Raw genomic sequence first — 25,703 nt, forward strand, 5'->3', positions numbered from 1 at the left:
TCAGAACGAAACTACAACAATGCCCCCCAGCGGAGGAACTCGGTTTCACTAGCTATTTAAAGACAGTTCTGTACTAAAAAAGTTCTGTTGAAATTCGTAAGATGTCACTAATTATAAGTGACTTATATTGTATGTTGTTATTTGATTTTTTAAAACACTTTCCCACTGCAGAAGGCTCCGCGCTGACACAAAAAATACAATAGGTAGGTACATCAATGGGCTCTGACCGTAATAAAAAAAACGTGCTTGAAGACTATTCAAGAGTAAAAAATGCATGTTTTGAAGGATAACAAAAAAAATGCTTTTTGTTAGCTTTTTAATAAGGATCATAGAAGAAAACAACGGTGCCTAAGTAAATAATATGTAATGCTTTATTAAAAACAATTTCATGACACAAGTAAAAATAAATTACTACTAAATTGCTACTTATAAATTCACATATTTATAAGTAGCATGTGATAAAAAAAAAAAAAATTATAAAAATATGGGATTCGAACCCGGGTCCTGCATAACGAGTGTCGAACTCTCTGCCTCTAGACCGCGAAGAAAGGTATCTTGCGCGACGAGAACCGCGTATACGACGTGTACTCCTCAATTGACTTGTCCCGCGCAATTTTAAATTTTGAAAAACTCACTTACGGCTGTGTTTTTTACTAAAAAAACTTGTCACGCACGTCTGCGAGGGTAATTAGTCGCGTTATCGGCCTTGAGTCACCTTCGTCCTCGAAAATGCATAACGCGCGTAAAGAAGTTTCACTTCAATATGTAAAAATCGTATGTAAAGTACATTAAATTTGAAATAAAAATTATGAACGTATATAGCATGTACCAAATAAGAATCAGCTAAGCACACCTCACAATAAATGTAATATTATTTTACTTATACAATAAAAAAATGTGAAGACGAATCGTATCAACCTAACTCGATGAACATCTCTGATGCCTGTCCTCAAAATCAATGACAAAACATATTTACATAATATACACAAGTGTGTGTGCGCATGTCCACGTCGAAAACTAACACATGTATAAACACGTGCACAGCAAGACCGTTCGTCAATTTATAAAAAATACTGGCAAACTTCTTCGTATATACAAGTAGGTATTATCTTCGCTGACTGATGACACGCAAGATTTTGTTGAAAATTCCAAGTGTCGTTCCGTGATTAACGCCATCTGTTGACATATTTAAAAATAAGCCTTCAGTTCTAATTTCTGCCGTGGTAGCTGAATTAATGTCGCCACTTTACGGCAAAATAATTTATTATTTTAATAAACTCGAAACTCTTAAACAAATGGTAATTTAAAAATGTGAAAATAATTTTAAAAAGTGGACAAAAATAATAGAAACTATTCCTCGTTCCTTTTTTTAGAATAAATTTAACCAAAGTTTAGTAAACCGCATTTACAAAAACATTAAAGATAGTGCCTAGGAAATAATTATACCACAACCTTATTTTTTTTATTTTTTTTTTATTTCTGAACGAAGTCTTGAAGAAAAACCTTCAAGGTATTTTTTGAGGATATTCAAAATTTAAAATATTTTTTGAACAATACGAAAGGACGGCCATAAAAAGGTCATATTTCTGATTTAATTTTGATAAATGCTAAGTCTGTATTAATAATAAAAATAAATAATATTTTTTTTTTCCGGCTAAGAACATCATATTTACCGTATTGCGTAATAATATTTTCATTATTTCGAATTGATAAATTACTAGACACCGCCTTAATAAATGAGACATTACTGGACGTTTGGTTTATAATTTTTTGGTTTATATTTTCTTATATTAGAAACTGCCGTATTATTGTAACATTATTCTTTCAACAATTTCATTGTTTCTAACTGACATATAATTATACAACTTACTAACGATATATTATATATATTCTGTAATTTTTTGATGAAATAAATAAATTTAAAAAAAAAAAAAAAAAATAGGTTCGGATTACAGAGATTATACTTACAGACTTTCAATACTGTAGGTACAGTACATATTTAAAAAAAAAAACAATTGATCAAGTAAAAGGTGTAGTACAAAAAATAAATGATGCATAGTGGATTGATCCAATCTATTTTTACAAGTTTTGTATGAAATTAATTCAGTACTAGAAGATCTAAACGACACGCGGGAAAACGATTATTTGAGAATTGATCGATAGAGATTTCACTGTACTTTGTATTTTAAAAATCTGTAAATATGTTATCAGTGGCTTTTCCCTTCAATTTTCCAGCCTTGCAAGCCAAACTTAATGAAGAAAAGAGCACCAGGCAGAAAGCGGAGCACAACTCCCAAGAGAAAGAGAGACAGATCTCCATGCTTGGTGTGGACTACCGCCAGATACAGCAGAGACTGCAGAAGTTAGAGGGAGAACACCGCCAGGAAACAGAAAAGGTTGGGAAACAAATTGCACCTAAATTGTCTAACATGATTTTTGGAAAACATCAAATGGTGATGAAAGATTCTAATCAGTTTCTTTATTAGTAAAAGATCACAATATTGTGTTGTGTTTTTGTTGCTTACAAACATCTCTTTTATCTATAAATGCAATTTTTTTAGAAACTTATTTCTACTGGAATATCACTATAAAGTTTTTTTGTGGTTAAACCATTGGATTTTTGCATTTACCATCCCTTATCTATGCATTTCATAATTAATTTTGGTTTTAAATTATGTAGAAGAAAACTTCTTTATGTTTATTTTACTATCGATAATTGTTTATTCTTTGTAAATAATATTTATATTATTATTTATTTAATATTTATATAATATTTATACAATTGAGCTCCCTTTACCTAAGATTATTTTTTTTTATCATAATAAGTAATTTATTTTAATAAATATAAAGCAATATGTATTTAATTTATTCATATAAAAAATGATATCTGCGTTGTATTATAATGAATTATGTGATGTATATTTTATAATCCAAAGCATTGTTTGTGAAGGGTTGAAATTGTAATGAAAACTAAATGAGAGGTAGGTACCCATATTAAAAAAATAAATTCAGATGTCTGTGTACCTACCCATCCCAGTTTTTTAAGAATATTGTTCCAAATTTTAAATTTGTGTGCATGGATAAAAAAGGGAAAACAGTTCTTTAAAACGGTTGTGTTTAAAAGTTAGTAAATAAGCTTATTTATTTATTTAAGGAACATAAACAATCTTACCTCTAAATAGTATAAAATAAAGTCGCTATCCGCCTCTGTTTGTGCGCTTAGTTTTTTCAAAACTACGCAAAGGATTTAGATAGGGTTTTCACTATCATTTAGAGAATTTCTTCCGGAAGGTTTGTATATAAAATACTTGCATATTATATTTAAATGAAAAATTTTTGGAGTGCTTACATTGCTAACGCTGGCTAAACCTTGTGAGATACATCAAAATAACGTACTACGCAATTGTATATCTTAAAAAGGCCTGCAGAAGAGTCAGCGAAGATAAATGTCTACCTCCTAAGGATAACCCCCAGCATTTCATAAAAAAAATTAATAAATAAAGTACATAAGGGTCAGAAGTATCTAAAAAATTATGATTAAGTAAAAATATCATAGCATAAACAGTACAAAAAATATTTAAGTGATAGAAATGGTTTTAAGTTAAAAAGTAATAATATAAAAATAGAACATAAATTCAATGTGAAGTCAAAATTTTGTAGAAATCAATGAGTACAAATATATAATATAACGTCAATAAAATGCATACAATAACGTTATAATCGTTGAAATAAAATATATGTTAAGTCAAAATATATAAAAATAATTTAGTAAGAATCTAAAAAATAACATGGGACAAAATCACATTTTTCCCGGGTTACTAATAACCTGACAATATTTGAAAATCTCCTACTACCACCACAGTAAGCGGAAAATGTTGCTTGTGTTGTGATGGAGGACTTAGCCAGCCGAGGAATTGAACACACTACGCCTGGGTGGAATCCAAACGCTATGTCAACTCGGCCACCGACCGGTCATATATATTTATATATATACATATTAAAAAGTAAGAAAATGAAACCATTAAGAGTTGGGTATAGAAAGTTTAGATTTTACGATGAGATTGCTAGTAACTTATTGATGAAAGTCCGTTTTTTGTTAAGTAACCAAGTATTGAAATTTTATATAACCATATGAGGTTTTTATGAGTTATGTAGTAATTGGTTTCTTTAAGGAAGGTGTTGAAAATGAAGGATGACAGGTAGGATTCGTGTTTTTTGGCAATATTTGATTTAATTTTTGGCACTTGAAGTTGGTTACGCGCTTTTGATCTTGTGTTTTGTGAGTGATTAATGTGGCATGGTGAAGATTTTATTCAGTTATTTGGGATTATTTTTTTGATAAATAGTTTCCTGATATCTAGAATATTATTTGAAATTAGGAGATTTTCTGTTGGGTATAGGTAAGGTTTTTTGAACATGATCCTAATTAGTGTTTAGCGCTTTGATGTATGTGTCAGCGGCTCCTCTCCAGGCTGAAATACCGTAAGTTAAAAGGCTTTGACAAAGGGCATAGTAAATATTTTTTAGTTGTTTTACTGACATAATATTATTTAAAAATTATCATTTTAAAAATGAAAGATAATTTACAGATTCTCTTTATTAGCAAGTTGATGTGTAGTTCCCATGTTATTTTGTAGTCAACCGTTAGGCCAAGATACTTAATATTATCAGTGTGTTCAATTATTTCACAGTCGTGGTTTGTGGGTGTTGTCGTAAAATAAGGATACAGGTGTAGGGGCGGAAGACTTTTAGGTTGTCCAGAAATGGTTTTGCTAAAGATTAAGTATTTTGTTTTGGAGATGTTTAAGGTAAGTAGATTCTTATCGAGCCATTTTTTTTATTTCTTTCATTTAATTTAATAAAACTAAGTACTTAGCGTAGTTGTGATTGTCTGGTGTTTTAATAATTTAAATCACCGCCATCTTTTATTAATACAGGCCGTGCTGTAGAAAATGAACTGACAGTTAAAGAGACCTTTTTTCGCACTTTTGCTCTGGGTTAGTATAGTTAGTAGCAGGGATTAGTACCAAAGGCAGTGTTTAAATCTATGATAATAATAATTGAACAATTTTTGTGAAAAATCACCTCAAGTGTGCTTTATATAGGCATTGATTACTCACCACCACTAACTGTTGTAACGATTATTTGTCACTTTCAGGTCCAGGCCCTGCAGTCATCTCTAGAGCAAGAGCAGCAGAAACGCAAGACCCTCGCCAGCGAGTTGGTGGCTGTTCAGGCCGAGGTTCACAGTCTCCGAGGGGTGCGGGACCAGCGGGAGCGTGAGCTTGCCGAGGCTAAGCAAGCCCTGACCGCCGCCAACCAGGAAGTCATTGCGCTGAAGGCTAAGCAGGCACTACAGGCTGTACAGGTACCATACGCAGGAATTATTTATCAGTAATTTCAACTTTGGAGACTGCTGGTCATAACAATGGTGTTCTTTGAGAATACATATACTTATGTAGAAGAGTAGACTAATTCTTTCATAACCCGCCTAATTTGGGTGGCAATTTAGTTCCCCCGACTTTAGAAATAGTTTGGTCATGGGAGCTCTTGTGAGGTGTCACAAGAACTCAGAAGCAACCGAACCAATAATTTTAGGGCAAGATAAACAATGAAAGTAAGATTATCTCATCAAAATTGTTTGGTTATTTGTCACCATTGATTTATTATTATCTTGAATGAATCTATGCATCGTAATGTTGCCCGTTGCATTAGCAGTTTTAAATAGGTATCCAAATTTCTCCATATTCAAAATTCTAACCTAAAACTTGTAGGTTTTAAAATTTGAATATGGAGTTTGGGTTTATAAATCCTGTCAATTTAAACCCGAGTTTTAAGAATTTTAATTTTATTTAAAATAAACAATAACTTAAAAAGACTATTTTTATTTTTAGTACTTCATGCCGACCGTGTTTCGCTACAACCGTAGCTTCGCCAGGGCTGTAAAATAACATATTGAACTTTAAAATCTAAAATTTACAATCTGCTAGTAACATGTGTTATCAATGTATTAAGTTTATATGGGTTGCAAGAAATTGGGCTGAATTCCAGTAGAAGAGGTTGTGGGAGTAGGTAGGGGGTTGGGAAGATAGTGGTCTTTGTCAAAAGGGAACAACCTAAGTATTTAAGTGGATTTGGTTGTTGATGACTTGGCCGTTCATCAACAACCATAACTCTGTGCCTCCAGGTGATCCCTATTCCATTCTTATAAAGTAACCTTACTCCTGTGTTATTAAATTTATGATCTGCTTCATTGAGAAGGTTTGCAAATTCGGAGAAGCGGTTACTATTTAAGCATCTTAGGTTCTTATTTCATCATTTTTGACTCGGATATATTACGCGACGTTTTGCCTATATAAAACGTGGTACAATCGCTTCATTGGAGTGAATAAATATCTGAAAGGCTTAAACTATCTTCTTTGTCATTCCCGTTTATTAAAAATTTACCTATACTGTTTGTATAAAATGCTAGTTTGATGAACTGATGATCTGATGGTAGATTTTTTATCTACGCCATTAGTAAAGTGGATAAAAAATCTACCATCAGATTTTTTATCCACTTTACTAATGGCGTTGATGATCTGATGGTAAATTTTTTATCTACGCCATTATTTTAAGTGGTTATAATTAGTTGTTATATTATTATTATTACATAATAGTAATTATTAAATATTTTATTTAGAAAAATTGGCCACACCAAAATGTAGATGTCATTTTACTTTCATTCAGTTATAAACATAAATTTACATGTTACAATGAATCACCTAATAATCGCTCTGTCTCGTCTGTACGAGTGCTGCTGGAACGAGATGAAGTGTTTCTCACGTGACCCTCTAAGCTGTAGGTACCCAGCGGAGACGTATGGTGGAAAAATATATACTTTGTTTTAATTAAAAAAAATAATATCTGACATTTTAATAGCTGGTTAAAATCCTCTGAATACACCCTGTGTAATTAGTCATGCAAAAACATTCTACGGTTTTCTCCTAGCCAAACTGCACCATTTGATTGCAATGTAAGACGTAACAATTAAATTGAAAAGATAGTATATTTTTTACACCGTGTTGTAAATATTCTTTTTATTTTGTTTCCAGTTAAAAGAATTACAGGAGCAGCTAGATACCGAGCACGACTTCAGCACCCTGTACAAGACCCAGGTGTCGGAGATGAGGGAGGAATGGGAGGAGAGGGGTCGTGCCGCCCAGGAGCTACAGGAGCTGCGCGCCTCTCTGCTGCACCAGCTTCAGATCGCAATCGCCAGGGCCGATTCGGAGGCTCTTGCGAGGTATGCCAATACTAACTAACAAAATAATCATCACACCGTTTCTCTGCAGAAAGGATGGATTGCCAAACAACTCTGTCTTGGCACACCTCCTTCCTTCAGTATCATTCACACAATGTCAAAAATGCAAAATGAAAGCAAATTAAGATGTCGTAAAAAAAACAAATTTCCAGCTTTAGCGAGTTTCTGGATATCACGATGTGTCTTTTTTGCGCACGCGCGGTACTCAGATAAAAACAATGAAAGGTATTCCTTTCTTACTCTTTCAATCAAAATTAATTAGATGTGTAAGCTATGTAAACAAACTACAATAGAAAACGTTGCATTGGATATCGATATAGCTTTATATACATTCCGACAAAAATAAATATAAATAAAAATATTCTTTTGACATGACCCGACTCAAGTGTTTGTTAGACATGTAGATTTCTCATAATATGTGAAGTTTTTCAATATTATTTGTATCATTGAGAGTAAATATTTTGTGGTTTAGGTAGTAACATTACAATAAAATTTTCTGTGAATGGGGTTATTTTTTAATGTTTAAGATAATTTATCTTTTCTGTGGTAAGAACTTTTGACACATTGAAAAAAAATAATACCAAAATAAACAAATTTATTGCATTCTTTGCCCAAAGTAATGTACTGATAAAAATACAAATTTAATGTCTTAGGGAATTCTTTTTTATGAAAGATCACCTTCTGACTTAACTATCCCGCAGCCAAGTGGGGGAAGTAGGTAGTACCCGAAATTACTATCCTCCTTATATTAGCTTAAATACTTGACATATTTATCTATTTATTTATTTATCTATTCACTTATACATATAGTTTATAGGGATACATATTGACATTGGGTGCAAGTAATGCAGATAGATGTTCCATATATGAAACATGGTAGTAGAATTTTTGACTGTCCTAAAACGGGAATCCTTCCTAGTTGGCAGTCAAAAGCATAAAATGTAATCAATATTATAAAAAAAAAAAAAAAATACAACGAAATGTGATATGCAACATTTAAATACAATACCATCTGTTGGACGTAAAATCAACACTCGCTATTGTTTCTCAACCTGCACAGACAGACCGAGCCACGGCAATGCGTGGCGGGGTACAGCTAATTTGAAGTAAATTCGTAAAAGTACAATTTATATACGCGTAAATAGAAATATCGCGGCTGATGTTTGTCCCAAATTAAAAAAAATACGATACTTTTCCGCGTAAATCGAAATTTTGCAGCTGATCCTTTAAACTTACATATTCGCAGTAAATTTGTAAAAATACTACATATTTCCGCTTAAATTGCAATTTGCAATTTCGCGGCTAATTTCCGTCTCGTCCACCTCTTCAAATTCAGATATTTGGTGTAAATTTGTAAAACTACGACATATTTTGACGTGAAACCAATTTTCTCGGCTCTTCAAACTCGGATATATATAATAAATTCTAAAAAATACAACATTCCAGTGTAAAGCTATTCAGATTTACAAAATAGTAATACTAATTAGGATGATGTATAACTAGGTAAAAATACATTTTCGGCGTTTTCCCGCCATGGCTGTATTTTAGATTCAGATTTATGATATTTTGTGACTTATTATCGCAAAAATCGAATTGTTTCTAATTACTCAAAATTAAAACAAATTTTCGTGCCCAGACCAAAATAAATTACGAATTAACAAATTTCGAATTAAAAAACCATTATGTATGAAAAAATTTTTTTGGTGAAAATTTCGAATTATCGAGGTTCAAATTAACGGTGTTCTACTGTAAACATATTTTTGAATTCCTTACCCTAATCTTTAAATCTAATCCTTACCACGGAATCCGGGAAGCTTCAATTTGGAAGCAAACTTTCCTTTCCTACTTTTGTCGGACATACTGCTCTTGACTCTTTGGCGAGTCCCAAAACGAAACGTAAGCCCAAGGCGCGGCCGTACTTGAGCGCAGCTTTATTGCTAAAACTGCCTTGCGAGAACTAGTTCCCGCTCGGCCCAGGTCCTCGATGAACGCTATTGCATTTTTTGTCATAGCATCTTTATTGTATCCTTGTATTAACTAGTCTTGAAACTTGAAATAACTAATGTGTTAATTGGACTTTGTCCGTTAGCCTTCTTCTTCGATGGCGCTACAGCCCATATCGAGCTTTGGCCTCCTGCAACAGTCGCCTCCAACTCCTCCTGTCCTCAGCGGCTGACTTCCAGTTTGTCACCTGGAGAAGCTGTGCTGCATCCCCTCTTACCTCATCTTCCCACCTCAGTCTGGGTCTTCCCACTTTTCTCTTTCCACCGTTAGCCAATGAATGAATAATTGTAATGTTTTATGTAAAACTGTAATAAATTTTAAAATAAATAAAACGTCAGAGTGTGGCTGGAGGGAAGCAGACAGAGAGGTTGTAGATAAAATGCGAACAGTCGTACGCCGTCATCGCATTCATCTCGGGCGCAAGTCTGAGAATCGTGCCTGACACAAGAACAGTGGTAGCATTCGGCCACTGCCAATGCCCTATAAAGCAGGCACAAAGCCCTGAAAAAGGCAGATCACCAGCAACCACCGTTAGCTCTACAACACTCTCTGCTCCGCCCTCTACCTTGCTCCGACTTCTGCCTCTGCTCGCCTTCTTTCTCTTCTGACCCTCGCCTTATCCCGGACCACGGACTTCCCTGCCTCTTTAGGACAAGACCTGGAAGCGACAACAGAAAGCCTGTGTATATTAACCTGTCTGGAACACTACTCCTGACAGCAGCCAATATGACATGTTTCAATCTATCTGTACAGTATCCTAAATAAATTTCACGATAATGTTCCTCGCTTTCCCGTTTGGTTGCAATTTATGTTTTTAAAATTGTGTACATCATTATTGCAATTTCTATTATTATAAGGGGGGACCTTGGCGTATGAAAATACTCACTATTTAATCTGTGCCAGTACATACGGAATTGTATCAATAATACTATCATGTTTATCTCTGTATACATGTTCTTTTTGCCTTAATCTTAGCCTTAATCCTAGTAATTCATCTGATTCATTTTCACCTTAAATCTGACATTCTTATCACTTGTACAATATCAGTAAATCATTGAACCGTACTTCTATAAAGTTTAAAGATATTTGGTTTTGACAGAAATATAGCGGAGGAAACAATCGCTGACTTGGAGAAGGAGAAGACAATGAAGGAACTGGAGCTGAAGGACATCATCAACAAGCACAGGAACGATTTGTCTTCCAGAGAAAGCAGCTTACAGTCGCTACGTGAAAAGGAAAAGGAAGCTAGCCTGGTTACGGAGCGCCAGAGAAAGGTTAGATACACTTTTAGAGAATTCAGCAGTGTGTTTTTCCAATGCTCGCCCTAAACTGATGGCTCATATGCTCATATACAAATAATAGGTCACAGTAATAGCCACATTCCTTTTAAAAAAGCCAGGGATGAAAAAGTTTAACTGTATTTTAGCTGAAATGAATTATTATTATTTCTAAACGATTTCTCCACAAATACTCATTCAATCTAATGGCTAAACATCCACACATAAATCCTAAACAAGCAATTCATTTTTGATGTAAAATTTTATTAAAAAAATTATTTGATTAATAATATAATATTATTAAGTTTATTTAATAAAATATTTTACCAAAGAAATATTCTCGGATGCGATGTTTGGATTGTGAGTGGTCGGTTCCATTTTGAGCTTTTTGAATTCTCCGCCTCCAATTTCCATTTCAACCGTTGAATGGAAATTCCTGTCGTAGGCATTCAGTCTGCAAAACAATGATAAAAATCTTTGTTATATAATATAAACACCAGTCTGACGCTTGCCAACCATAGTGCAGCCTGATCTCTTATCACAATCATTGACAACTTATAATTTGAATGATAAATCACAAGATAAGAATGTGAATACTGCGCTGTCATTCAGAGTGGCCGGCTTTGTTATGGTATAAAATACTCTAACCTTTGAATTTGATCTGCCTTTTTTCCTATCTCACTACTAGCTACTCTCTTTCTTACCTCACTTTTCAACATAGCAACAGCCATGATGAATACATTATTAAAGTTTTAAAAACACTTTTCCACACAGCCATGAACAGACATCGAAAATGTATTGTAAAGGATGGGTTGTTGACTATGTCATGCAAGGCAACTATATCGTTCTAATATATTAATGATTTAAGCTATTATGTACCTATAATTTATTGTCTCGCTGAAATAAAAATACTTAGGACGGGTTGTTTCAGAGAATTTTAACAATTCATCAAATTTCATGAATTTCACGATCCAATATGGCATCTCAATACGCACAATCCTTGCAGGAACAAGGATACATAATGAGCTGGAGTAGTGGTTTAGTCTGAAGAAGTCGTAGGTCCCCTCGACGCACTAGACTTCGTCAGGAGTGAAGGTGGGAAGACGAGAGGAACTGAAGCCCTGCTGCGCACTGCGCTGGGCTATCTTCTGCTTGAATACTGCGGGGTAGTCGCTTTCCTCAGAGAAAATTGAATGACCGTACCACCCTGCTAACAATTTATTTATTAAGCATAAAACACTAAAATCCTTATATGACCATGAAATGAAATCAATGATAAATTAAAAACATTTTCCTACATTGTTGTTTGTAATGTTGTGTTTATAAGTCACTTACTGTGAAATCAAAACCTTTTTAAAAAGCCTCGAGATCGGCAGCAGAATTTTGATTTTCTGGTTCATTCCAATCAACGTCTATACTCGTTCCCACTCTTCCTGAAAGCATTAAAGCAATGGATTCATATATTTGTTGGTTGTGCCCATATTTTCGATTCAATTGATCAATTCATAACACCTTTTCAACACAGGCATTTGGCCGGTGACATTGTTGATGAATTACATGTAAAATAACAAGTCTTCTTTTCTACTAACCATTTTGCGTTGCCCTAAGATTTTAGATCGACGTGGGATTTGGGATCAGAGCATGTGCACACAAGTAGTCAGCAATACCTAGGAAATTACCAGAAATTATTAATACATCATAACTTCACAAAACTTTGTATTTTATTTTCACGAAATAAGATTCTTGTCATTGAATGTTTATTTTGATTTTTTCCATGAGAAATTCAATGCAGGAGCCTTTCCGATTAAGCGTTGGCAACGTGTAATTTCTTAATGAACTACTCGGCCTTTTGCTCCTGATTGAGAACTTAGAGCCACTAACTGACGGACATCTCGTTAATATCCGATAAATAATAAATTCAAATCTGTTAAATCTCTACAAAACAGCGTGTTTCAAATTCAAGATGTCAAACGAAACCACCACAGATATCCACTCAGCCAGGGATTGTCAAATTTCAGAGTTTTGAAGTGAAACTTCTTTACGCGCGTTATGCAATTTCGAGGACAGGAGTAAAACCAACTCATGACCATCATGAAAAACCGTGATCATTTCGCTATAGGAGCCTAGCCAATATTATATACCTTTTTTAGGTCACTCTCTAAACTCAGCTTTGCAGTCTAGAGGCAGAGGGCGCGACTCTCGTCGTGAAGAATCGAGGTTCGATCCCCGCTTACTTTTAGATATTTGCGACTTTTAGATATTTTGACTATATGATATTTTGGTGGAATACGTAATAACCGCGGTCTAGAGGCAGAGCGTTCGACACTCGTTATGCAGGACCCGGGTTCGAATCCCATATTTTTATAACTTTTAATTTTTTTTTATCAACGATTTGTATTTTCTTTATGTGATTTTTTTAATAATAATTTTTTTTAAAGTGATAAAATGCTCTCGTGCTGCGACTTTTAGATATTTTGACTATATGATATTTTGGTCGAATACTTAATAACCGCGGTCTAGAGGCAGAGCGTTCGACACTCGTTATGCAGGACCCGGGTTCGAATCCCATATTTTTATAACTTTTAATTTTTTTTTATCACATGCTACTTATAAATATGTCAATAGACAGAAAAAAAAGAGAGAATGAAATGAAAAGAGAGAGAGAAGAATACTAAAAGTTTCACTTCCGTCGTGCGTAGGCTTGCCACACAAATGAACACTTGAATTTTTTCATTGGATAGCTAACTTGGTGACATTTCAGACCACAGAGATTACTGTGTCTTTTTTTCGTTTCCAATTTTCGAGTTATACCCCCCCTGTATTGTGCATTAAGCTGTTCTGACCAAAATTGTAGTATTATTTTTGTTACAATATTATAAATTTAAATGTTTAATACCTTGTGTATTTTAAAAGAATAAATTGTGAAAAAAACTTTTATGAAAAAAAAAAGTATCTATATATCTCTCTTGTAGGTAAGCATACTTCATGGCACTGCAGTTCAAAACACACTTCCACCAATGTAAATATTTTAATTTTGTAACATAAAGTAAATTTTTAAACAGGAACTGGAGGACCTGCGTCGTACCATCAACGCGCTGCAAGAGAAGCTGGCGGGGGCGAGCGCCATGCAGGATGATGTGGACAAGCTCAACAAGAAGCTCCACTCTGAATCCATGCTGAAGCAGCAGGCAGTCAACAAGCTGGCCGAGATTATGAACAGGTACACAACTACCAACTTATCTGCCATAACCTCAACATCTACCTACATGTACCCCCAGGGCTACGCTCATATACAGGGTTTAATAGGAGGCAACTGATACTTTAACTAGTGATTCCTAAACTTATTTGGAATATAATTCAACAAGTATGAATTTAACCTCGTACAATATTATTAAATAGATCTGTTAATTTTTCCAGAAAGGACATCAGCGCTGTGGGCAAGACGAAGAACAAACAATCGGCACGCAAGGACAAAGACTACCGCAAGCTACAGCAGGAGCTGACGCGTGAGAAGGAGAAGTATGACCAGCTGGCCTCCAAGCAGCACAAGGAGTTGCAGGACGTACAGCAGCAGGTTATGGAGGAGTCGCAGGCTCGGCTCAAGCTGCAGATGGAGGTAAACTTCTCTTAGAATCTCCCTATTCAGACCGTAATCATTAAATGTAATCAACGTGCGACTGACTCCTTGTATGAGAGGCAACATGGCTGTTACATCTGAAACTGCGTAAAAAATGAACTTTTAAAATGGACTCTAAAACAACTGAGTGATGAAAGGGGAAAAGCAAATGTAAGGTATAAAGCAAGTTACGGAAAGGAAAAAGGATAACCTTTAATCATAACACTTCTTGCCATTGTAGCATCTTTCCGAAGTAGTTTGAGCACACAAAACATAATCACTTTCTTGTATTTATTTATTGGTTACATCAAAATAATAATAATTGGATAATTTGTAGAGCGCCGTTATTGTGAAAAATCAACGCAAGTATATATTTAACACTGCAGTAACTCGAGGTAATTGCCATCAAATGACAAACACAAGCGCGAAAACAATATTTGCCATGAAAAACGAAAAACAACGCTAATCTTTTTGTTTCAATGATAATAATTTTTCTTCCTTGAGTTCAAAACAAAAGTCACTCGAACTTAAACAATCTTCTGTTCCATTTTTCAAACAAAATAGTGATAGTTGGGGAAAGGTAAGAAGTGTATAATAAAGCATTACTGTAGGAACTATATTCTCATTTCAAAACCCAACAGTGGCAAAGTTGTATTTCCGATTTTTTGGTGATTTATTGCTTAAATCTTCGATTGAATCATAAATTGCAATATATTTATGAACTATTATTTTTTCACTCAGATCGACGGCAAGGACGCCGAGATCGAGCAGCTAAAGGAGAAGATCGTGGCGCTGAGCAGCGAGACGGCTAGCCAGTCCTCAGCCGACAACGAGGGAGACGACGCGGCCGGCAGCGAGAACATCCTGGAGGGCTGGCTATCCGTGCCCAGCAAGCAGAACATCAAGAAACACGGCTGGAAGAAACAGTACGTCGTGGTCAGCTCCAGGAAGATCATCTTCTATAATTCGGAGAGTGATAAGCTCAACACGGACCCGGCACTAATTCTAGATCTCAAGTGAGTTATTCTTCTAATATGTATTATACCACAGTTAAAAAAATATATTTGGAAATTTTAAAAATATATGTACAGGATGTATCAGGATGTACCTGAGAGACTTTAACCAGTCATTCCCGATCTTAGTAGGAGTAAAAGATGTGGATCACATTTTAGTCCTTCACAACTTCACTTCTTTCACATGCCGCCGCTGACATGAACCTAATACCAACATGCGACAACCATTGTACCATGTGATATGCACCGTCCCTTACTGTCCAATGCTGTGAAAATGCTTGTCATGAAAATTAAGGTCTGGTAAATCATTCCCCATGAAATAAAAAATCTTTTTCCATTGAAATACTGGTAGAAAATTAAATTCCAACAAAACGATCAATTCTTATATGAAACTCTTTTTATTTCTTTCAGCAAAGTGTTCCACGTGCGCTCCGTCACCCAGGGTGACGTGATCCGCGCCGATGCCAAGGACATTCCGCGTATCTTCCAATTGCTGTACGGGGGCGAGGGCGAGGCTCGACGGGGTGGGGAGGGGGGTGCTGAGGGAGCGGCGGGAGGTGGCGGGGGGCCCGAAGCCGAGGACGAGACCGGCACACCGGGCAACACGCTTTCGCGCAAGGGACACGACTTCTTGCCCATCACTTACCACATGCCCACCACCTGTGAGGTGTGCCCCCGCCCGCTGTGGCACATGTTCAGGCCACCCTCGGCGCTTGAGTGCAAACGTAAGTGCCTACTACTGATATTGACATGTTTTTATTTTTATTTAGCTTCTCCAATTCAATATTGCGGGCTAGTTCAAACATTTTCAAATTCTCCCATTATCTATTTACATAAAGTAAAATAGTATCTGTGGCAGGCGTCAGCATGGCGGAAACCAGGCGGCTGGTGAAGATTTGATATTTATACAAATCCACAGTTTTATTCCGAGATTAATAAAATTTTGCACACTTGACCTTCAAAACAAGAAGATCACTATGTATCTACATCTGATTGTTGAATAAAACCTGGGCAATGTTGGGGACTAAAGTAATAACAGAAAATTGAATAATTAATTTCTGTGTCAAAATGGAAACCAATCTGAGAAACGATAAAGACTTGTTTGTACATACCATTAATTTGTAAGCTGTTGTTTGCATGTATGTATTGTCATTTCGTTTTCGTAAGTAGGTATGTGCAAAAACGATATTACTAATGTGAATGGTAAAGGAATTTGTAAACTTCGACAATGTAATGTTGAATGACTTTCAAGAGTTTCCTCCAAAAGAAGTAGGTAAATAAATAAACCCGTAAAAACAACCTTTCTACCGGTCGGGAAGCATTGGCGGATCGTGACTTTTGGGTGTATTAGAGTGCTAATAAGTATTACAAAAAATAGCATTATTGATTTGTAGCCGAAAATGTCTTTTTTTTTTTCGAAAATTCTGTTTTTTGTATGAAGATTTCAGTAAATCCGTGCAGCCTAACTGAAATTTCCTGAAAATCTTCATACAAAATATTTAATTTTCGAAATAAAAAATAAAATCGTTTTGGACTAAACAACATCAATAATGTTGAATATTTCTAACTTTATCACAATCGAAAGTCAATAGCCGCCACTGTCGGGAAGTGGGTTAATTTCCACTTTTAAGATTTGCATTCATTCACGATAACAAAAGTGAAAGTCAAATATGTTGATGTATTTAAAAAAATTTTCTGTTCTGAAAAATACACCGGCAACCACATTACTGCAGCATTAATTCAGCAGCTTCTTACCAATAGCTTTCCAACATCGTATGTGTAACTGAAGTGCAACCCGGACTCTCACCAAAAACATTGTGACTAAAATGACCACCACACTTTATATGTTATATACAGTAGAACCTCGTTAATTCGAAATCCATGGGACATCAAAAATCAAATTTCGAATTAACGAATTCCCACGTAATTCGAAATTTTATGAAAAAAAAAAAAAAAAATACGCCGAAAATCGATTTTCTCGGCCACCTCTTCAAATCCGGGTGGTATTTTAGTTGTAAATTCGTATTAATACCAATTATTTCTTTATTTTCCCGGTCGATTACCGTAGCGGCCGGCTCTTTAAATTCAGATATTCGCAATAAATTCGTAAAAATGCTATATATTTATGCGTAAATCGAGATTTCGCTGCCGATTTCGGTCGCGGCCTACCCTTTAAATTGAGATATTCGTAAAAATACGATATATTTCCGCGTAAATCGAGATTTCGCGGTAATTTTCCGTCGCTGCCGGCCCTTTATTTCAAATATCTGAATTTAAATTCGTAAAAATACGATATCTTTCTGCGTAAAACGAGAATTCGCGGCCGTATTCCGTCGCGGCCGGCTCTTCAAATTCAGATATTCGAAATAAATTCGTAAAAATATGATATATTTTCGCATAAAACGAGAATTCGCGGCCTTTTCCGTCGCGGCCGGCTCTTCAAATTCAGATATTCGAAATAAATTCGTAAAAATATGATATATTTTCGCGTAAAACGAGAATTCGCAGCCGTTTTCAGTCGCGGCCGGCTTTTCAAATTCAGATATTCGAAATAAATTCGTAAAAATATGATATATTTCCCCGTAAATCGAATTTTATCGGCAGTTTTTCGTCGCGGCCGGCCTTTTAAGTTCAGATATTTGAAGTAAATTCGTAAAAATATGTCATATTTCATCGTGAATCGAAATTTTTCGGCCGATTTCCGTCGCGCCGTATTTTTTAACTCGGATATTCGAGTAAAGTTAGTAAAAATACGATATATTTCCGCGTAAATTGAAATTTCGCGGCCGATTTCCATCGCAGGGGGCCATTTGAAATTCAAATATTCGAAATAAATTCCTAATATACAATACATTTACGCGTAAATCGAAATTACACGGCCGAGTTTCGTCACGGCCGACCCTTTAAATTCAGATATTTGGTGTAAACTCGTAAATCTATGACATATATCCGCATAAAACGTATTTTCTCGGCCCTCCAAACTCGGATATTCGAACTAAATTTGAAAAAGTACGACATTCCAGTGTCAATCGATTCAGATTTACAAAATAATAATACTAATTAGGACGATGTATAACCACGTAAAAATACATTTTTCGGCGTTTTACCGCCACGGCTGATTTTAAGATTCAGATTTACGAAATATTATGATTTATTTTCGCAAAAATCAATTTTTTTTTAATTACACGAACAAATTTTCGTGTGCGGACAAAAATAAATTTCGAATTAAAATAATTTTTGTATGAAAAAATTTTTCTGCGGAAATTTTTTTGGTGAAAATTTCGAATTACGCGTTTTTTCGAATTATCGGGGTTCAAATTAACGGGGTTCTACTGTACATAGAAAGGTCTTTTCTAAGTATCTTGAAAAACATGCTTTGGTGGCCATTTTGGCTTGCTGACATATAAATTGATTATAATGTAATGGAGTCTAGGGAAGTTTAGACAAGCAGATAACTTTAGACCATTAGTATTGTTCTGACAATGTTATATTGATGTTGGTTGCAGGGTGCCACATAAAGGTGCACACGGAGCACCTGGATCGGCGGTGCGAGGACGCCATAGCGCCGTGCAAGCTGCACTATGACCCCACGTTTGCACGCGAGCTGCTTGTACTCGCCAATACGCCCGACGAGCAACGCTGCTGGGTGGCGCGCCTCTCGCGCAAAGTGCAGAAGTTTGGGTACAAGGCGCAGGCCACACACGACAACTCCAACACACGCGTGTCGCCCAGGTGAGCAAACACACAAACATCCATTCACATTCCTTTTGATTCAATGCAATACACACTGTTACTACAGAATTTTAATTTTATTTCCTAGGAAGTGTGGTTTTCTTGCTCAAGAACTTTCCACTCTCAGGTACAAAATGTAATTCTCTGTTTTGTACTAAAAATTGATTCATTACGTTGATGTAGCATAATGATTATTTTCTAGATCAGTGGTTCCCAATTAGTTTTTTTCCTGAGTTTCCCCCCCGAGAAAGATCCCAAACTCGCGTACTCCTTGTGGCCAAAATAATAAACAAAAAAATTAATTAGTTTTTTTACATTTATTAACTGAATCGGTTCGCTGATATCACTGTCGATTATACTGTGTATTTCATTAATGTAGCCTCTATGATAGCTTATGAAATAAGTAGTCTATGAATATCAAAATTACTTTTGCATAAAATGTTGTCAAAATTGAGATTTTCAAAGCAGTATAAAGGCCATTATTTCTTTGGAAACACCTTTTGATTTAGATTTTCGTGTAGGGTATGTGGTATGTATTCAGGTATATGTAGAAATAATAAAATCAGTTTATATATTCATATGAATATATTTTTTTGACAATTGGTTCAAATGGCAGATTTTTTTATTTATTTTTTCATCGATTAGGTTAGGTTTTCTGAGGAAATGTCTTATGAAATAATTTATGGTAGAATGAAAACAATCAGAAAAAAAAAGATTTAAACATATTATTCTTATTTTTGAAATAAAAAATAAACTCTTCAAGTTAATTCGCGCGGTTCTGAAAATTCTCCCCGACAGTTGGGGGTATTTTGACTTTTTCGTACTCCGACGTTCAACAGGTTAATCCTTATTTGACATAACAATTCTAGTAATAATGAAAATCACATTATTATTTGAGTTTAATGGGGCAAATGTGCATGTCTCAATATTAAATTCAACATTCTTACAATATTCTTTCCCACAGTAATTTCCCTTTGATTTCGGTTGACGCCTGTGAACCTTCACAGTACCTACTTGCGCTCTCATTGTTTCACCTCTTCAGCAACCTAATGCACCTTCTGGAGGTATGCTTACCAACACCACTAATTTGGAACCACTGTTCTAGATCCCTCCAGGTAGATGATTGGTTGAAATTAGCCCATTGGTACAAATAATATTAGTTTTTTTCTGTTTTTTCATTGATTAAATTATACCAACATATCCCCTCCATAGCGTAGTGTTCTACGCTTTTGATATTCAGATAGGTGATTGTGGGTTCGATTCTCACCCGGTGCATATATATTATGAACTATTATTATTATTATTGTTAATTCAAAGTTTGTTGTACCTTATAAACATAGTTTTACAGCTATCGTAAGGAACATTGATTAATAAATACATTATTAGTCAAGGGGATAAACTGAGTAAAGTTATTTTAAGGTGCCAAGGAAATATTTTTGTACCAAAGAATCTACTTATTATTTTAATCAGTATTGCATATTATATTCTTAGGAAACAGTACAATACATAATGTATCCTTACTCTAGAGCAGATTTATACCTTTGATATAATAATAATAATAATTGGATAATTTGTAGAGCGCCGTTTTTGTGAAAAATCACCTCAAGGGCGCTATATATTATATTCCATCCTATAAGACACATAAGAAGTTGAGTTATAAAAACACAATTATTATATTGCCTTTCTATATGTTTCGTAGCCAAAATGGCGTGCTATTAATTTATTCACAATCAATATTAATTATTATTGCTTTTTATTTAATAATTTAATAAACACAACTCTCTAAAATGTTTATAACCAATCTTCAAATATTAAAAATACATCTTGTCAAGAAACTAACAAAAACTAAACATGCATAATACTATTAATGATGTGATGATTTTATAAGAGTAACGAGTAATGGCGGCAAACCTAAATTATTTGTTTGATTATATCAGTAATTCCTTTTCTTCATATTGTGCTGTCTTTCTTTGCATGAATAATTGTTTTGTACAATTGTGCTTAGCATTTGTAGATGTCCAATTATTTAGCTTTATATTTTTTATTGATCTCGTTTTGTCAGCTTTTTTCTACAGTAGTTGTGATGTAATATTTTTTGTTCCTCCCAATTATTAATTAGATAGTAGCGATAATCTCGAGATTAATCAAATAATGTAGTTTTTTTTATTCCACACAAACTTATTGCAAAATAATTTATAAAATTGTATCTTAAAGTTGGGTACGTGCATGTACATATTGATTTATGTCAACCAAAATTTCAAAACACATCCAAGTAATATTTTGGACAGCCAAAAAAAAATGGTTAACCAAAATTAGAAAAGCAGAAACATCAGAATCCATTTGTTTCATTCCTGTGGCCAAAAGGCATTATGCAGCATTTTTCAAGCTTATGCCTAAATTACACCTGCCGAGTGCTCAGCCGAGTCACTTGCTTTGTTACTCAGCCAAGCAACTTATTGGACAGTAGAGATAATCACATTTACAAGAAACAGTGGACGAGTTAGTTCATTTAGATTAGTTTAAGGTGCTCTTGCAATAGAGGAAAAAGAGAAAAATTACAAGAGTTTTACAACAACAAACGTCACACACTCTTTTATTGTTTTCTTGTGTCAGTTGTTTTCTTTTATGACTGAATTTTATGTGACTTTAATGACTGACTGACTCGGCTGATTGCACTGACCGAGTGGAGAGCGAGTGAAGCGCCGATTTGAGTATGCAGATGGAAGGGGTACTTACTCGATCGAGTCATTGGACCTTGCTTCTCTCCACTGTCTCGGCAAAATCACTCGCCCGCTATTAGGCCGATACTGACTGTACTGATTATATCAGCCTCACACTCTACCGAATGCACTGTCTCGTCCGATCACTCGGCAGGTGTAATTATGGCACTAAAGCAGTTTATTAGAATTCTAATCGAATTATTATTCAAATTGTACTTATTTATTACAAGTAGATGTTGATGTAGATAGTCAGTGAAAGGAATACGTTTTCCTTTATGAGTGCGGTTTGTGGCTGGCGAATATATACAACGTGGTCCTGTTGTTATAATATTAACATGTCTGGGACGTACCATTGGCAGGGAGTCTACTAGATCATCCCTGAAGGCGTATATGAGCATAAGCCAGCGGGCCGCCACCTTGCCTGCTAACGCCTCCCTGGCTAACAAATGACCCTGGAGACAGTACTACCGCATACACCCTCGTACCTAGGGACAGGGTCCTGTGCTCCTTCTCTACAAACACCACAACACCTCTACACGCCGCCTATATCTCTAACTACTTAATATGATACTATTTGTGGTTCATTTACTATAATATCTTATTCAAATCTGCCACTTTCACTTGTTTGTAAAGTAAAAGTTGTTGAGTCTATAAAGCTACATACTGCATGCATCTGCGGGATGTAACTGTAACCGTTGCAGACACAGTAACCATACTAGTGTATATGCAATGCCAACACTAATATAAACGGTATGTAACTGTAACCGTTGCAGACACACTTACTATAAACGTAACGGCACGCGGTGTAGGGCGTCTTTTGATTCGCGGCTAAACCGATAGCCATCGGCTCGCAGCAGGATTGCGAGCCACTTACACACTATAATTTTGGTAACGGTTACAACTCATAGATGAGTGTGGGGCTTAAGGCATTCTTCAGAATGATTTTAGATACATAATCTTGGGTATCATTTACATTCGTCTGTAAATGATACTTTTGATATATGAAGGTAAAATTGGCTCAAAGGCAATAACAAATTCCTTGAAGAATGAATGTAGTATTCATTATTTTCAATCCAAGGTTTTTCAAAATGTGATTTTTGAATGATATTCATAAATTCAAAGTTTTGAGCCGGTTTTTCTTTCCTTCTGTGGAGATGACTTACAACATACAACTTCCGTGGAAGTTTGGTTATATCACAAATGGTTTGTTATTTAGGTGTAGGTATAGATGTTTGTTCTGCTCATGTTTGTAAGTCTATTTGGTTGATCCTGTTTGGTCTCTACTATTTATTTGATTGTAGCTTGTGTGGTCGAGGTCCAGAGGGCTTTGGGAGTTGCAATGGTCTATTTGATATTATTTGTTCCTGTTATCAACGAAATTTATATAATCTTAGCAGTAATACCTCACCTTATTTATTAATTTAACTTTATCACATTGTCATTTCGTATGAGCCTTTATATTTCTCCTATTCAAATAAGCATTTCTTGCAAATGGCCGCTCAAAGAAGCAATCAAACATATTTAATGTAAATATTTAAAAACTCCTATTAAATGTACCACATTTTATGTACAAATAAAAGACTTAAGTGCCCTTGAAATATATTCCTATGAAAATTTATAATTTTACGAAAAAGTTTTCAAATGCCTGCCTAATTCCTTCATTTTATGTTTCTTTGTTCCCATTTGTTTGTTTAAAGTTGTTTTACCTCCTTGTTATTTAGTCATTGTTTATTCTGGTGAACGGAAGCTGATGGAAGTCATGCTTTGTCTGCAGGCTGCATATTTACATTTGTGGTTGGATGCGTCGCTTAAATATTACATCACTGTTTACTTCATATTGTCATGATGTGATTACAAATTAATTGCAAGAAAAATCATAATATACAGGCTTAAGAAACCACTCTCTTAACATATCTCTCACTTTTCAGAAGTGAGAGAGTGAAAACTGTGAAAACTGTCTACTGTCGCTGTAGAGGTCATAATTAGTACAAGTCAAAATTAATTAAATATAATATAATAAAGAAACCATTAATATTAATTTAAAATAATAGTTTGTAAATTTTGTCTTGGTGGCAATGAAAATATTGTATTATTATCATTAATTGAATATTTCACTCAATAAATATTATGATACGTCACTTTAAACTAAAGTAATTTTAAGAATTTTTAGCTCTCGATAGTTACACACACATTTTTAACTCTTGATGGTTGCATATATATTTTAAAAATCACTATGTAACTTAATTTTTTTCATTCAGAGTATCGTTCCTTAAATCTCCTGCATATTATGTCAACCATCCAATTAAAAATATAATTATAAGTCTGCAAACTTGAGTTATATTTATGACAACGATAATAATTAATCACCTTCTATTTTCCTATAAAATGTCTGACTTCTTTGGTGAAGGAATTGTCTGTGAAATAATTGTGTGTTTTGGTCAAAAAAAATCTTTCGATGGATCCTTCACAACTTGGTCGTGGGCTTTTTATGGTTGGGGACGCTTAAAAAAATAATTCAATGCATATTTTCTAAACATGTTATTTACTGTTTTATTTCTGGCTATTTCATATATGTACTTTATGAGTACGTAATAATACAATCATTTGCAATAAGTTTTACAGATCTTTATGAACCTTGTAAGTAGATTTTCAGTTTTCACTCAAGATCTGTAAATAAAGAAACAATCTACGGTTGTGTACCTGTTAACTATGTTTACATATTCAATTCTCAATCATGTAGAGATGTCTATAATAATGATTGTTTTACCTTGCCAAAACTTGCACTGGCGTTGTTTTAAATGTGATTTGGTCTTGGCTGGATTCAGAAAGAGAGCAATAAGTTGTACAATGTCCAATAGATTTCTGTGTTATCCCTACTCCCATTATATTTTTTATCAACTGCAGAGAATTGCTATTTACAGGGAAAACAGAAAACAATGTTTGAGTGTGATATAACATTTTGATAGAATGAGCTTATTGAGTTGCTCAAGTATGAGTGGACATACGACTCAACAAGCGTACGGCTTAACTGGACTAACATGAAGATTATTAATAAAATATTATATTCTATCGTATTGTAGACTTTGTATTGTGAGAGTTGTGGTCTTTTAGGCATTGTCGTTGTCTCTAGGGTTAAGTGTTCTCTTTTTGTGGATTTAAATACATAATAATATATAAATATTACTAACAAAATAATTCAACTCAAATGAGGCTGCAACTGTACCTGAAACAAACACTCGAGCGTACAATACTAAATCTTTTTACGTAATTTTAAAACTACCAAATTATGAGACCAAGGATGAATATTATTCCTCCTAATAATTGTATGCCTCAATTTTTAAACTTTTGCTCAAAACCTTCCTTTACGTGAATTGTCTTCCAGTATTTGTTTGCAATTGCTAAAAAAACATACATTATTTTTTTTTTCTCTGAAACTATATACATTTGGTTTTAACCTAGATTTCATAAATCTATTATTTATCCTGTTATTTCCAAAACAAAGCCGAAACTAGAAATTATTATTCTTTACTGAATGGAAAAAAATTGAAAAAAACATATTTTGATTTCATGTAATTGCTGGAATTCTTAATTAAATTTCATCATAATCTGTTGATCACCAGTTTGGTGCATATCCTAAGGTTTTTCATGCCCCGTTTATGTTAATGCTTGCTTTAGTATTCTCCACTGATAGTTGATATTATGACAATAACTTGCCGCTTGATTTACAATAATAACGATTGTGTTTCTACTTGTATTGGATGAGACAGGGTAAAGTATGTAAAGATGCCAAGCGCTTGATTGCAGTACACATTACATTGACATTTGTCACTAGCCAGTGTTATATGCTCCTCTTGTATTGATTAAGTAGATGTTGTGTAAATGCCACTAATTACTAATTTCAGAGTTAACATAGTCACGGGACGCAATTGAGTTTATCAAGAATTAGAAGACTGTGATGAAGAAAAAATACAAATGACGGTGCACGTTAGATAAAATGTCCTCCACCCGATATGTAGCTGACAACTTTTGCATGGAAAA

The 25,703-nt window shown here is 34.6% G+C and overlaps 1 protein-coding gene across 3 annotated transcripts in view; it reads left to right on the plus strand.

Moving 5' to 3' along the window:
- Rok (Rho associated coiled-coil containing protein kinase) overlaps positions 1–25,703 on the plus strand; it is a 30,393-nt gene extending 4,690 nt beyond the window's left edge. Inside the window, exons 4-14 of one of the 3 annotated variants that reach the window (XM_089630933.1) lie at positions 2,236–2,396; positions 5,159–5,368; positions 7,095–7,285; positions 10,407–10,581; positions 13,647–13,804; positions 14,002–14,200; positions 14,942–15,216; positions 15,625–15,938; positions 18,720–18,945; positions 19,034–19,072; positions 25,568–25,595. In XM_089630933.1, coding sequence (XP_089487059.1) covers positions 2,236–2,396; positions 5,159–5,368; positions 7,095–7,285; positions 10,407–10,581; positions 13,647–13,804; positions 14,002–14,200; positions 14,942–15,216; positions 15,625–15,938; positions 18,720–18,945; positions 19,034–19,072; positions 25,568–25,595 — 1,976 coding nt within the window. Of the gene's footprint in view, positions 1–2,235; positions 2,397–5,158; positions 5,369–7,094; positions 7,286–10,406; positions 10,582–13,646; positions 13,805–14,001; positions 14,201–14,941; positions 15,217–15,624; positions 15,939–18,719; positions 18,946–19,033; positions 19,073–22,024; positions 22,709–25,567 lie in introns of those variants that run through there. The other 2 variants (XM_089630934.1, XM_089630932.1) reach the window with 2 other exon arrangements.

Source organism: Hesperophylax consimilis, chromosome 4 (genome assembly GCF_061612785.1).
Source record: "Hesperophylax consimilis isolate HC1 chromosome 4, BYU_Hcon_1.0, whole genome shotgun sequence".
Lineage (NCBI taxonomy): Eukaryota > Metazoa > Arthropoda > Insecta > Trichoptera > Limnephilidae > Hesperophylax > Hesperophylax consimilis.